Source organism: Anabas testudineus, chromosome 9 (genome assembly GCF_900324465.2).
Source record: "Anabas testudineus chromosome 9, fAnaTes1.2, whole genome shotgun sequence".
NCBI classification, from domain to species: domain Eukaryota; kingdom Metazoa; phylum Chordata; class Actinopteri; order Anabantiformes; family Anabantidae; genus Anabas; species Anabas testudineus.
In genome coordinates this window covers 4,340,310-4,355,181 of record NC_046618.1, presented here as the reverse complement: position 1 = coordinate 4,355,181, position 14,872 = coordinate 4,340,310, and the positions used below count along the sequence as shown (strand labels likewise).

Sequence of the window (14,872 nt, the reverse complement as noted above, 5' to 3'; positions counted from 1 at the left end):
TCTTTAGTCTGAACGCTGTGTTAAATTGAGGCAAAAGACAGTTTAGGTTGTTTTCCAAATCAAGATTAGCTGATTTTCTCAATTTGAAAATTACCACTCTTAATGGAATTTTTATTGAGCGGGCGTTTGTATACAAGCATCTTGGCTAAAATACGTTTTTAAAACTCACACGGAAGTGGTTACTTTCTTTTACAAAGATAATCTGTATCAGATTCTCCAGGTGATACAAAGGCGGTTACAGCCTTGCTATCAGCCACAGATTATGGTGATATCATCTTTATTTGTCAGTGTACAACATGATAGCATAGGTGCCGCCTTCGGTAACTCAAATGTGAGATTCTGGTGACACACAGCTGCACTCGACATCAAAACAGGGGCTGGTCCAAGAGAGCATCATTTCTTGTTGTTTATTTGAGCAGCTTCTTCTAAATCGACGGCCGCCTTATCTCACTTCAGAAATACAGATCTGGAACTTATCTGTCTTGCCCTGCAGACTTGCTTGTACTCCAGGTTCTTAAAGTAAATACAGAGCTTGGGAAGCTCTCGGTGCAGCAGCCCATCCCACAGGAATAATTTACAGCAGATCTTGGAGCTAGATACCATGGGTACTTTCAGCAAAGTCATTACAATCTGATGACTTACAACCATCAGAGCTTTTAGCAAATTTGTTTTTCGTAATGTCAGTTTGATTTTATGTTGTGTTGATATTTTGTTACGTTAACTGTAGGAGTTAATTTGACGTTTTTATCTTTTAAATGAATGGTGCTTGGCTCTCGCTGTAATACTTTACTCTAGTAGTCAAGTAGATAGCAGAGGTGTAAATCAGGTCAAACAGAACCTTGTACTTGGAATGTGACGGGTCAGTTAGTCCACTTAGAAACACCACACGCTACCGGCGAAAACATCCAGTGTTGAACCTTTCAAAACCAAATTATTCATTATGTGACTCTGTCGGGCAGCTTTTGAAAGCTGTGTAAGTGGGAGAGATGTATCATGTACAAACAGGAGGATGTGAAGCTATAGGTGGCGGAGTGGGAAAAGCTTCTGTGGTGCGAATAAACTGAGGCATCAATACATTTCAACAAGGAAAGTGTGAAATGTTCTTCTGAGGTTTCATCTGTCAACAAATCAGCCGAAAGGAACTTGAGATATTTTGCGGCTACGTGTTGTCAGTAATGTAATCACTAATGGGTGTCTGTGTGTCTTTATTCAGACGTGTGGGACAGCATGGCGAGGTTCAGCATTCAGGGAGTGTTCAACTACAGCATGCTGACTCTGTCCGACCACGAGAGGACTTTGTATGTCGGGGCACGGGAGTCGTTGTTCGCCCTCGACCCCAATGACATCAGCAGACAGTTACGGACACAGGTAAGACACCACAAACCAACACCCTGTCACCGTCGAGGTGTCATCTCCACCACAGAGGGATTTCAAGAAAAACAACCATATACACAACACTGGCCAGCTGTCACTGCAGACACCCACACATTGTGAAAGGCTGTTGGCTAAATGGAGGAAATTAAATGATAACACACAAGATTGAATATCACAGCTTCGTGATGGACAGTTGAGGAACAAAACGCATCATCTCCTCTTTGCGGCCTGGTTGCCCAGCGCTGCAAAGATAAACACTCACTTCAAACGCTTAATTTAAATACAGCAAATTCAACTACTATGTGAATTGTTATTTAATTATCATATTTAAAAAATATATAAATATTAATGAGGCTCAGCTGGATAAGCAGGAAAAGAAACAAAAAGCATATCTCCCTCTGCCACATGTCTGTGTGGTAAATTAACTCAGACTGACCTTATTCTATTTTTTGGGCTCATTTTTAGACTTCGGGACTTTTTTGAACACACAAAAAGAACCTAATAGCTGGCTACCATAATAAAGCCGACTGCGTCATACTTGTTGTCTTTTATTGGTCTGGCCTGTACTTATTTTATTAAATCTTCAGTCCTTGTAGGAGCTTGTAATGTACAGGACAAACTGTCAAGCCATTTAATATCTTCTCACAAGGCCTTAAAGTGGCCTCCTTGAAGGGGTCAAAAATATCATAAAATGTGTTAATTGATGCTGTTAGCTAGATGCTCGGTGGTATGTCAACTTTTCCAAAGCAGAGGACAGCTTTTCATTTGGTATTTTGAGAGTAAAACATTATTTTTGAAAGGCTGAAACAAAAACCACACCCTGAACTGCAAGGACCAAACCACAACCCCTACAAAAGTGACAAACTGGCTAAATGTAGTCAGACAAGTCGATATTTACTTCTAACTGTTTGCTCAGTATTTAAATGACTTATTTCTATTTTACTCATTTGCATTTAAAGATGAACACAATGATATATCAGAAAAAAAGCGCTGTGGTTATGAACTTCTAGATGGCGTTAACTCTGGCTGGTTAATAGTCTATTAGTTTGGCAGTAAAATGCCTTACCTACTGTCACTGTACATCATTTTACATTATACTGCACTCATGAAGCAATTATCAGCTACATATTGGTGTATTTAGTTATATTTTAGATTTTCTTGTCATTTACCTTTAGGTTAGGCTACATATGAATCTTCCAACAGGAGTAACAAAAGGTACTTATATATAAAGCAGACTGATATAGTCACAAATAAATACACTTGTTATGATAGATTATTTGATAGTTTGGTCATTTGGATACTTTTTTCCATACAACATCTGAAAATGAATAATAGAATATAAGTTAAATAAATTGATTACATACACAGGCTAATGTTCATCAAGTTATAAAATGCACAGGCAGAGCTTATACTACGAGTTCTCATTAACATTTCTTCACAAACCCTTTGAAACCATCTGGGGTTTAGAAAATCACTGGGAATTGAGTTGCGGATTCTAGGACGCTTGCTAGAAATACTAAATTAGGCACTTGAAGTATTTTTATATCTTGGACTCTATCTTGGATGTTTCCAGACATTTTGCCACATTATTACTTTATTATAATTTAATAATTTATCCTTATTTATGTTATCTGTTGCTAAAAGCCTCCAACAGTGAAGAGTGCGAGGAAGCTGCCAAATATTAACATCATAATATGTGCAGCTATTGACTCAATATTTCTCTTGTATCAGCACAGTCACATCCACTGTGAATGTGTGGGAGTACACAGGCACTCACACACACATACACTCTACACTAGTGCAGGCTTTAGCCTCTGTCTCAGACTTTATGATGCACTTGTTCAATTGTGTTTTTTCATGGTTGTAATGGTTTAATTTGTAGAGCTCGTTGTTCTGTGAAGCACTCTGGGGCAAACTTAACAGTGCTCTATAAATACCCTTGATTTGACCTAATACACACACGCTTAAACATACAGAGATGCTAAAACCTCAGAGACTCTCAATCTGGTTTTGCTTTGTTCCCTCAGTAATTGGTCCATATTGCAATCAATACAATTCAAGCATTCCAGCAAAGGTGTACTGAGCGGCCTGCAGCACTTTAGGGATTGTTATTTGATTTACCATCATAATGAGAAGTTATTAGATGCACACACACACATGCACACCCACATGCACACATGCACATACCATCACATGCAAAGCAAGCACAGGCTGTTTGAGTGGAGCTTACGAGTCTTAATGATAAGACCACCTGTTGCCAGGTGCATTGTAGTGGAAAGGAGCCAACATAGAAAAATGACGGAGCGAGGATGAGGGAATAGTCCATCTCCTCTGTCACTATGTGCCCATCACTCCCTCACCCTTCCTCCCCCTTCCTTCCTTTAACTGCCACTCTCATTTCTTTGCTGTCTTACTCACTGTCTTTCTTCATTACTTTCATGTCTGTCTGTCCTCTCTGCATATTTTCTAGGGAATATCCTTCTTTGGAAACACATAGCTCCCAGTTGAAGCTGATGTGCTTTCTTCTACTATTTCTATTATTTAGTTATGTGCGTTGCAATGCTGAGTGGAGATTGTCATTGTTATTTTGTTTATTTATGCCGTTTAGTCATGTCCTCGCAGTATCTCAGCTCCCACCACAGTTTTGACCAAATTTAGTTAGTTTAGTTAGTGCCATGTTTCCCATTGTTCCTGCATTAAAGAACGTACTGAATGTCTGAATCATCATTTTGCTCACATTATCCACCTGTCCTCACTGTACAAATTATCTTATGGGACTGCGAGTGTCACTTTTAACCAGCACTTTGAGTTACTTGAGAACTAATGCTCAATTTGAGGTCTCGTTGAGATAAAACATCAGAGATTTCAAAGTGCTAAAAGCAAGTAGCCAGGTAATAGCACTGGGTTCCTTCCTTCCCAAAATAAATCTTCCACTTCGTTGTAAATGTTTGAAACCTTTTCACTGACTAGCTATTATGAACAGTGCCTATATTCTTAAATCTATTTGTCACACTCTGACTTTAAGATAAGTATGCTAATTTGAGGAAAGTTGAACATTTTCAGAAGAGCTGTATGTTGTTAGTGCCATGGCTGCATTTATTTTGCCTTTGTGGGATGGTAATATACTTGCTGATATACATGAAATACCTGCTCTTTGATCTGATCCCTGACTATAGACACCAAAGAAGACCGTGACTATAGTGACAAATGAGAATCCCTTGGGAACAAATTAGAAGTAACATTATACTGCTGTCGTTGCCATGCTTAATTTTAGCTGGTCTTTCTGTAAAAGCCATTACTTAGAACCACTGATCCTAATAATTAATTCAGTTATTAAATCTTATCTATTCTAACTCTACTATCTCTCTAGTGAACACAGGAACTCAGAAAAGTAATTCAGTGAACAGTGGTAGGGAGGAGTATAAATCTGGTAACTTGTTAGTGACATAGTATTATATTAAATATAAATTGAATTATAATCTAGCTCAGATGACTTTTTTATATTCATATGCAGTATTAAATGCATTTAAACTTGAGGACTGACATCTTTTATTCTAGTAAAGATAATTAAATACCTGTCATTATACTACAGCATATACTTTAAGTAGCTCCCAGTGCAGTAAATGGCAGTAATCTATTGTTCGCTTGCTGTTGGTTTAAATCCAGTCAAGTCAACTGGACTTTAATTCTGAATTTGGAGCAGCCCCTCGCCTGTAATGGCCGGTGTAATTATTTCTAATGATGTGGAAACGTCTTGGTAAACACAGTTCATATTTTGGACCTCTGTCTGCAGAGCAAAGTTCAGCCATGTGTCACACACTCATTAAAAACAGCAGCCACTGTAAATAACACCAAAGAGCAAAAGTCATCAGTGAGAGGTAGTGTGGACATACAAAGTGTGGAAGAGTGTGCGTTTCACTTTCTCATTAGCTTCTCCCGACACGTTGCAGGAGAACTGAACCTTAAGGAGGACAAAAGCTTGTCAGGTGCATTTGGTTGTTTCCAGTTTGTTTTTGATCCTTTCAACACAGGTCTAATCACTACTGTAGGATGATTAGCGGCAGTAAAGACCTCACTGTTTCTCTCCTGTTAAAGCATCACTGCCAGAGACCCTACACCCCCTGTCTGTGGACTGTTGTAACTGACTTAACTTTGTCTGCAGTTCAATGTGAACTAGTTTAACTTCTTCAACTCCTGAGTCTTTCAGAAATAACTTCGTACTTATCTAGTGGATCAAAAAGCAAGCATTTGCTCTCATTAGGACCCATTACGTGCCTACGAAAAAATTAGATATTTTCAGGGCTAAGATGCCCTTGTAGCAATGTGGGTGTTGCTATGGTTACAGTAGCTAGTGGTCAAGAGGGCAGAGTCTGTTGGCCACGTTAAGAAAAGTGGCTGCGAGCAAAGTGTAAAATTACATGCCATGACGTGTCTCTAAGTGCACCCCATTAGAAAGAAATGAGGTGATGACATTTGCACATCTATATAAAGTGTGCAGCATGTTTTATAGTCTGTGCCAATAACTGAAAATGATACATTCATACACAGCATAAATGCAGAATGTACAGGTATTACTCATGGGCCAAAAGCAACAACATCAGTCCTGCAGGAGATGAGTTGCTCACATCACTTCTGTCTGTGTCTCTTCTCCACAGATTGACTGGCCGGCTCCGCAGGATAAAAAGAGAGAGTGTGTCGCCAAAGGGAAGAACAACCAGGTAATGTGAATTTTATCTGACGTGGTTGTTGGTGCTCCCTGCCTTGCTCAAGGGCACCATGGCAGAGGTTTTAAAGCCAGCAGTTATTATTAGAGCAGTGTTATCCATTTCACTTATCATAATTACATTTTATCAGATTAATCTAGTCGACTGGAAGCTTTCCAGTTATTAAATTAGCACACAGTAAAGGCATGATCCAGACAAAGGACTTCAACTACAAAGATTATATGAAGGCCTGATGCTAAAAGTCAACGACACCCAACATGTGAATGTTCTTCTGCTTAGCATACATTTTCAGCCTCTATGCTAAGCTAAGCCAACCCCGTGCTTGCAGTATATTTAACAATCTTCCCATTAAAAAACTCCTTTAATATACGCATTTGCTTGGTGCAAATGATGCACCACAGTCAGAGAAACATTCTCCACAAGCATATCATAGAACATCTTAGTGCTGTTTTATGATAATATTTAACTTCTGACCCTCCTGTTGTTACCATCATTAGTGGTGAACTCAGATAGTAAATAGGACCCAGCTCCACATTCAAATCACAGCTAATCTTCTCTGCTTAGGCTGCATAATGTACATTTGCAACATTTGCAAAAAGCCTCCTTTAATATTTTATAGAGAAATACTGAGTTTTTTGGAAATGGAGCTAAAACTTTTCTGGTTGCACAACAGTGACTTTTGAAGTGGGTTGAAACAGAAGGGGATAATTTTACTGGAGTGTAGTAGAAGCAGCACTACTTTCACTAAAATGAACTCTAACTGAAGTAAAAAATACATGTTGAGAAATGACTTAAACGGGAGCTTTTCTCCACTAGTCATTAAAAGTTAATCCATATTCAAATTTCACCCTTTGAAAATTGACAGTCTCCTGTTTTTAGTGCAGTTTCTTTAGTTAATAACATATCTACGACTGCTTACACATGACAACAGAAAAGTACTTGCTATGCAGAAATAAGCATATGGTGTTTACACTGCCTGTTATTCTATTTAGTGATTAGCCCTTTTATGTAATGTTGTGATCGTGGTCTATCTGCCAGGCACACTGCATTCTGATTATCCTCAGTGATTGCAGGAGCTGTAAAAACAAATAGAAAAAACATATTGTTGATATTACAGCTGCAGAATATACGTAGATATTGTTTTGCTGCTGCAATTGCTGCATCGACTCGAAGCAATGAATTATTCATCTGTCTAGTACTCATCATGTGTGAGCATCTGTTTCCAGTTCCATTCAAAGAGCTTTATTGATCATTACAGTATCACAGTGCAGGCATTTAAGGCACTTCCTATAAAACAGTGCATGTATACTCTTAATTACACATATACATATCTTTTTGATGGAAATCATCTGTCACCTTTTCTGCAGTTTAATTGTTGATATGATAATGTGGGTCACATCACTGTGTCATCTATTGAGCGATGTCCTCGATATGACACTGGAGGCCCGGAGGCTGCCAGCGTTCACTGTCTTCAAATTAAAAATGGCTGATGCTTGTGTTTGCAAAGACAAAAGATCATTTCAGATGCTGGTTGATTTCTCACATTTTTAATAAAAAGAATATTATCAGCAAACATTATACTTTCAAGAAGAAGTCTCACTGAGGGATTATAGTACAACTACATCTCTGAGGATGTGTTCCTATACTGAAGGGAAAAGGACAACACAGCACTGGTTTGGTTTGGCAGCAGGATTTTAATAATTCCTCCTGTCTCCTTTACAGACCGAATGCTTTAACTACATCCGCTTCCTGCAGAGCTACAACCACACGCACCTCTACACCTGCGGTACCTACGCCTTTCAGCCCAAATGCACCTATGTGGTAAGTACATGTATGCACGTGTATCACATTAGAGCTTGTTTCACCAAATACTGAGTCATAGCAAGGCAGTGCTGACAGGTGTCAACTTGAGATGTCTACCATCTGACCTGAGGCGACTACCACTGTGAGACAAAATAAAAATAAATTAAATGGGGGGAAAAAAATCTCACGCTCTGATAGCTGAATGTGTGAGTGCTTGTGAGTGTTGTGTGCATATATGTGACACTGATGCGATACGACAACATGGTGATGGCTGAAACTATGGCTCCGGTAACTGGCAGACAGAGCTTACAGCTGTATCATGTGGGTCATAATATGTACTGACCACAAACCACCTGTGTTCCTCATTTGTGTGTGTGTGTGTGTGTGTGTGTGTGTGTGTGTGCAGAACGCAGACCAGTTCACTCTCAACAATGCAGCACTGGAAGATGGGAAGGGAAAATGCCCATATGACCCTGCCAAAGGCCACACTGGCCTCATAGTGGGTAAGTAGAAGTAGGACTGTATGTATTTATATATATGTGTTGGTCTGAGCACATACAATGCTTAGTTTTACTGTATTCTAAGAACAGACAATACTTTAGTTTTGGTTTAATAGTTTTTGTAACAGAAAAACAACAGAAAAGTTTTAATAAATGAAGAATCGTTTCTCCTCAAACATAGGAATCCATATTTGTAGGTCTGTTAGCATCTATTATCAGAATTGAGCACCAAGTCAGCTGCTGTTGTTCCATGTGAGCGATCTGTGTATGGAAGCAAACAGTCCCCATGTTTTTATAGCGCTAACGTAACCATCAAATCTCCACAAACCACTCCTGCATCATTTCCCATCTGTTTTTGCAGCCATACGATTGTACTGAGAGTCCAGAAGTCCCATTTAACTTTGCAAACTGCATTCACTGCTGCGTGTACAACTTCGATCTACCTTCAGGCATCTATCCTCCAGTGTTTTTTGTGTTTCCCTGCTGAACTACTGACCTTCCCTGCTTGTAAGCCTCCCACTATTGTGATTGGAAAAGAACAGAATTAAAGTTTGCATTTTGTTGTTACAGATAAGGAGCTGTACTCAGCAACGCTCAACAACTTCCTAGGTACAGAGCCAGTGATTCTGAGGAATCTGGGCCAGCAGCACTACAGCATGAAGAGTGAATACCTCCCTGCCTGGCTCAATGGTAGGTAAAAAGGAGGACACAAGAGACAGGGAGAAAGACGTGGTGGGTGAGGGTGACAAAATGGAAAGGGCGACTGAGAAAACTCAGTTAAGGTTGAATGTTTAGCAGACAATTCTCAAAAAAGTAAGATTTTCTTTTTATTTTAGCTAAGTAGCTGAGTAATTTTTATAATTTTTAAAGATTAACCATACCAGGTTAGAGACAGCACTATTTTGCAATTGTAGATAAGCTAGTAAGTCTCATTATTATACTAAAGAGTAATAAAAAAACTTGATGATTTCATTTTAACATAATCCTGTTTAGACGTTCCTAAAAAACATACTTGGACAAGCAACACCTAGTTTACATTCCTGCCTTCTTTGTTGTATGCCTTTTCCATATACTGGCATACAAATATTTTTTAGTCGAACAAATCACCGTAGAGCTTGATAACAGAAATGGCTACCTTTTAACAGAATTTCATTAAAAAATGAGAACCCGACACATGCTAAAGAAGAGGAGAAAGTGCAATGAGTTGCAGGAAATGAAGCGCAGGACACTGCTACAGCAAAAGGATTGTTATCTTTTCAGGCGGTGGAGGAGGTGGTGAGCCACTTAGAGAGAAATGAAGGGGAGAGAAGAGGATGAAGTCGCAGCAGGGAAAAATAGGTGATGAAAGAACAGACATTAGGATTGGCGATGAAAAGATAGTGTGAGAGGTGAGGGGAATGGAGAATGGATGGGGAGGAAGGAGGAACATACAGATGAGGCTGAGGTTTGGAGCTTTGATGTCCGCTTTTTTATTCAGGCTGATAGAGAGATTTTATTAAAAACACATGTGATGAAGCCAGCCTTGTCTTCACCTAAACCGCTTCTGACCAGGCTAAAAGCATTTAATTGGTCTGGTTTTCAGTGAAGATGATACTTCAGGGCCCTTTTCACTGAATAGTGTAGTCCTTCTGGGGAAACATTGTATCCTTATAAACTTAACATTAAGCATAAACTCGAGTTTAAAGCCCACGGCTGACTCCATCCTAAAATTGTCTGTAACTGCCATTTTTGAAAAAAAAAAAGATATCATTCACAACCTAATGAGGACTGAACCTAGAGAGAATTGTGGAAAGATAGGGAGGAAGTGAGGAACACAAAATGGTCTGCTAATAGGGAGCACTGCAGAGACAGACAGACAGAAATGACTGGAGGAGAGATGAGGCGAAAGAGAGAGTGATGATAGAAAATGGACAGAGGTGAGAAGGGGTGGCAGGGAATGAGATGGAGCTGTCAAGCTTGTGTCTGGGTCCGTATGTGCGCGTGTGTGATCCACAAGTGCACGGTATGGCTTCACTACTGATGTAACAGCACTTTCTGATACCACTCTTGTGCGTCTGTTTTTGCAGAGCCGGACTTTGTGGGTTCAGCCCTGGTGCGGGAGAGCAACGGCAATAAAGAGGGCGACGACGACAAGATCTACTTCTTCTTCAGCGAGCGAGCACTGGAGCTGGACTGTGACACAGAGCTCACTGTGGCCAGGGTGGCCCGCGTCTGCAAGGTAACCCTTCAGTTAATAATCAAGATTGATCTCCAAGCGCATTGGATTGAGACTCTCCCTAACTCGCCTAATTCTCCCTGTCTGTGGATGTTTCCTAATGACAAAAACAAGGAGAAAAGCACAAACACTAATCAGTCTTTTGATGACTGCATACAAGTGCACAGGGACAGATTAGCAAACCAAAAACAAGTTTGAACTACAAAATTATGGTTTCATGCACACTTGGCTTGAAATCAGCTGTTTTCTAATTCCCCCAGCTGTTTTGGCAGCTGCCTCTGAGCACCTAATAACGTGAGACAGCACTTGCTGCAGTTTTGGGCTAACAGGCTTCCAACAGGAGATGCCCATAGAAGGAAGCGACTGGTAGAGAGTTTTACAACGATCGTATATGGAGAAACAATATAAATAGTTGACTGGCCAAACATTACTTAGAAAAGAGAGTTAACAGAGGGACACTTTAGTTTCAGGGTGAATCCGGTGACGCTGGTTCTATTCTCAGCCTGATTTTCATGCAGACTGCCAAAAGTGAAAGCACACAACTTTCTAGATAGTTAACACTTTAACTAAGACGAACACTTCCTCTAGACGTCTCAAAATTACTGGTAATGCTCAGATTTTTCATTTATGAATCTCCAGTATTCACTTGGGGACTAATTACCATTCACATTTTCTCACCAGTGAACTTCCATACTGTACGCATTCCTCTAATTATTAAGCAAATTTGAATTCAACTGCATTGTACCGCTCATCTACCACAGCGTGTGCAGGGGAATACGCTGGTGTGTTGAGTGCGATCGACGCTCCCTGGCCTTCTGGCCCAACACCAGTTTACTAACACAGTGACGTAGATTTATTTGGTAAATTAATGCATTCATTTGCTTAATTAATGGCCTTGTTAGAATAACTGATTAGGTTTGATATAGCACAGCGTTTAGACATCAGAGGTGCTTCTAAGGAGAGTCAGCAGCTCTTTTTATTTTAGATGATTTCAGTGACCTTTCAGTTAACACCACAAGGGTTTAGTGTCATGTTACAGTTACGTATGCAACCACACAATCTCAGTAACCTTTAAACTGAGCAATACAGAGACAGATTGTTAACAGTGTGAAGAGATGTGTGTAATTAAGTGCACAATATATGCACTGTTTTATGGGAAATGCCCTTTAATGTCTGTGCTGTGATGAACAATAAAGCTCTTTGATTCAAATTAGAAACAGATGCTCGCACATGATGTGTACCAGAACCATGAATAATTCAGCGCATCCTGCTGATATTGCTATTGCAGCACATTGTCTATATCTCATAGCTGTAATATGAGCATTTGCATTTTTTAAATTCCTTTTTTACAGCTTCTGAAATTACTGAGGATAATAAGAATGAGATGTGTCAGACAGATGGGCCTCCACTGAGCCCCCAGAATACAATATAAAGGGACTAATCATCAATATACAGTGTATGCAAATTAGATTTTCTCATTAAATATTAAATGATCCTTAGCCTGTGTTTCAATTGTACCCTTGAACATGTCATAGTCTAAATGCTCTTTAAGAGACTTTTGCCATCATGACAACAGATCTGGCAGCTAATGCACATAGAGCAGCTATTGTTTACTTATTGTGTACATTCCCAGAAAGTAAAAAGAAGCTAAATATAGATTTTGAGTGATTAAAGATTTATTTAATTCCAAAAGAACTTATACTATATAGAACCAAACCATATCAGCCACTGACTGTGTGACGTACTGTAGGGGGATCTGGGTGGTACCAGGACCTTGCAGAAGAAGTGGACCACCTTCCAGAAAGCCAGGCTGGAGTGCTCCCTCCCAGAGCGCCACGTCTCTTTCAACAACCTCAGGGCAGTGTTCACGCTGCCGGGCCAGGACTGGCGGGGGACGACATTCTACGGCATCTTCCACGCCCAGTGGTGAGTGACAGCAGGCGGCCAGTGGAGACGTGTAATGGAGACTGTAGAGCTGGGACTCAGTATCAGTATCATGCTTGGATAGATGTGAATTAATTACTACACGTGCTTTCTGCTGTCAGGGCTAGACACTACATCACCGTTCCGACATGTCAGATATTGGACTTTTATTAAAATCACGGGTTAGCCAATCACTCTCATACGGCGGGACTCTAATTATGCACTTTGTGTGATTAGATATTTACTGTCTAATCGGGCCTTCCATGTAATAGGCCTTTAAGTGACACTAATGTGAGGTATTTAGTGTGCTGGAATATGTTTTATTGGTTTGACTAGTCATCTTTTAGATTATAGTGAACACATTTCCTCAACAGATTCAATTAGATCTTCTGCTGTAAAAATGTGAAGTGGACACATTTCCTTATAAAGATTTGAAGCTTTTTAAAGCCTTTCTATAATAAATAAGTTAGCCCTATTGACCCATTGGGCCAAGCAAATAATTTATGTTACTCATCACTTGTAATGTCTTTTGATTTGATGGTATAACTTATTTCTCCCCAAAAGCAGGAATTCACCATGCTAACAGTTCTTTCAGGACCACAGTAAATGACTTCTCCTATACATGTCCACAGTTCTTAGTAATTTATTTAGATGAATGAAAGTGTTTCAGATCACTGGGAGAACTCATTGTAGGAGTTAGTGTGATAAACTACAGCCTTGTACAGCGTTCCTCTGGATTCTCAGTGGATGAAGTGTTGTTTATTAGACCTCTACATTCCTGTAATGTGGTAAATAGTTACTTATCAATGAAGAAATAAGAGTGAGGGCACGCGGCTTTCTTTGGGAGGAAAGTTGGAGACTCGCTCTGTCTCTGAGCAGCGCCCTTTTGATGTGAGTCTTTTGTGTTCGTCAATAAGATATCATATCACAAAGTGAACCAGCTTTGAACTTCAAGCTTTGTTTCTTCATTCACGGCTCCCAGTGCCGCTGAAAAAAGCCTAATCTTTTCTTCTTCTGTGTGACTCGCTCGGGATTCCTTAAAGCCCTGTGGCTTTGATAGAGATAATATTAAGATAATAGGACATTATGTAAATGATGACTCGGAGTTCAGGTCGTAATCTGGCTGAATAGGCTAGCTTTTTAACTTGCTAAGACACCAGCGCTGTTCTTTGGTTTTTATGTTCACCTTATAAAATGTGTGGCCCCGTCGCACATTAGCAGGACTGTTCCAGAGTTGAAAAAGCACCTCCATAACAGGACAAATCACATCGTATGAAGAAATGGAGACAAGCTCTTTGTACCTGTTTACAGCTTTAAAAAAGACAGCAGTCAACGAGCCATTTAAAGATCAGCTTGGATGTGTGCACCTCAGTGAACAGGACTGTAAAAGTCTTCATGAGTACTCTACATCCTGCTTAAGAGCCAATTCAGAATTTGTCATGTTTTAGGGTACAAAGCTTGGCTTAGTCATAACCACATGTCTTTGTATCAATATGTCAGTGACTCAGTTTGAATGCTAAATAAATAAAAAAAGACTTATTCATTCTAGCAAATGGGCACGAAACTCAAGTCTCTTTGTAAGATGAGGAGTACAAATGTCATTAAATGTGTCTGGGTCATACGTCAAGGTCCAATTTTAGACCCCAAGCGAGTGGGGAAAAAAGTTGAGCTCCCACAACCCCTCACCATTAAATGAAATGCACTTCCTAAACACAGTGATTGATGTCAGTGGCTTTTGAAGGAAGAGTATTACGTGTACAACAGTTTGTGTCAGAGAAGAAAGAGCAGAGATGTGTCATTACATTTAAAAGATTACCGCTCACTCTGTCAGGACAGTTTAACCTGTAAGGTTAATATTAATTTAGTGCACCATGATTACTGATAATATTGTGTAAACGCACACATGCTCATCTTGACAGTTAGGCCTCTGCAGACACATTACTACTTGATATTGAAAAGTCATCTTTTCCTAAAGGGTACGACAGGTCTATTTCACATCACTAAATCCCTGCTTTGCCACCATGTTTCAGGGGAGATGTGGATGTCTCGGCAGTGTGCCAATACCAAATTAGTGATGTGAAGAAGGTGTTTGAAGGATCCTACAAGGAATACAGGGAAGCATCCCAGAGGTGGGGACGCTACACTGGTGCTGTCCCTGTCCCACGTCCTGGATCGGTAAGAAACTAAATAAATCCCATAGTGACCTATGTGATAAATGACATATAATAAAATACAAATATTTCCAGTGTTTTTAAACTAATACAAATTGCAACATTTGATAATGTAAGATTTTATCTACCACCACATGAAAAGAAGGATGAGTGGGCAGAGCA

The 14,872-nt window shown here is 39.8% G+C and overlaps 1 protein-coding gene across 1 annotated transcript in view; it reads left to right on the top strand.

Moving 5' to 3' along the window:
* Positions 1–14,872, top strand: part of sema4c (sema domain, immunoglobulin domain (Ig), transmembrane domain (TM) and short cytoplasmic domain, (semaphorin) 4C) — a 73,341-nt gene that overhangs the window by 50,843 nt on the left and 7,626 nt on the right. Inside the window, exons 4-11 of the mRNA XM_026343428.1 lie at positions 1,214–1,368; positions 6,030–6,092; positions 7,821–7,919; positions 8,308–8,404; positions 8,972–9,091; positions 10,468–10,619; positions 12,367–12,542; positions 14,570–14,714. Coding sequence (XP_026199213.1) covers positions 1,214–1,368; positions 6,030–6,092; positions 7,821–7,919; positions 8,308–8,404; positions 8,972–9,091; positions 10,468–10,619; positions 12,367–12,542; positions 14,570–14,714 — 1,007 coding nt within the window. The remainder of the gene's footprint in view (positions 1–1,213; positions 1,369–6,029; positions 6,093–7,820; positions 7,920–8,307; positions 8,405–8,971; positions 9,092–10,467; positions 10,620–12,366; positions 12,543–14,569; positions 14,715–14,872) is intronic.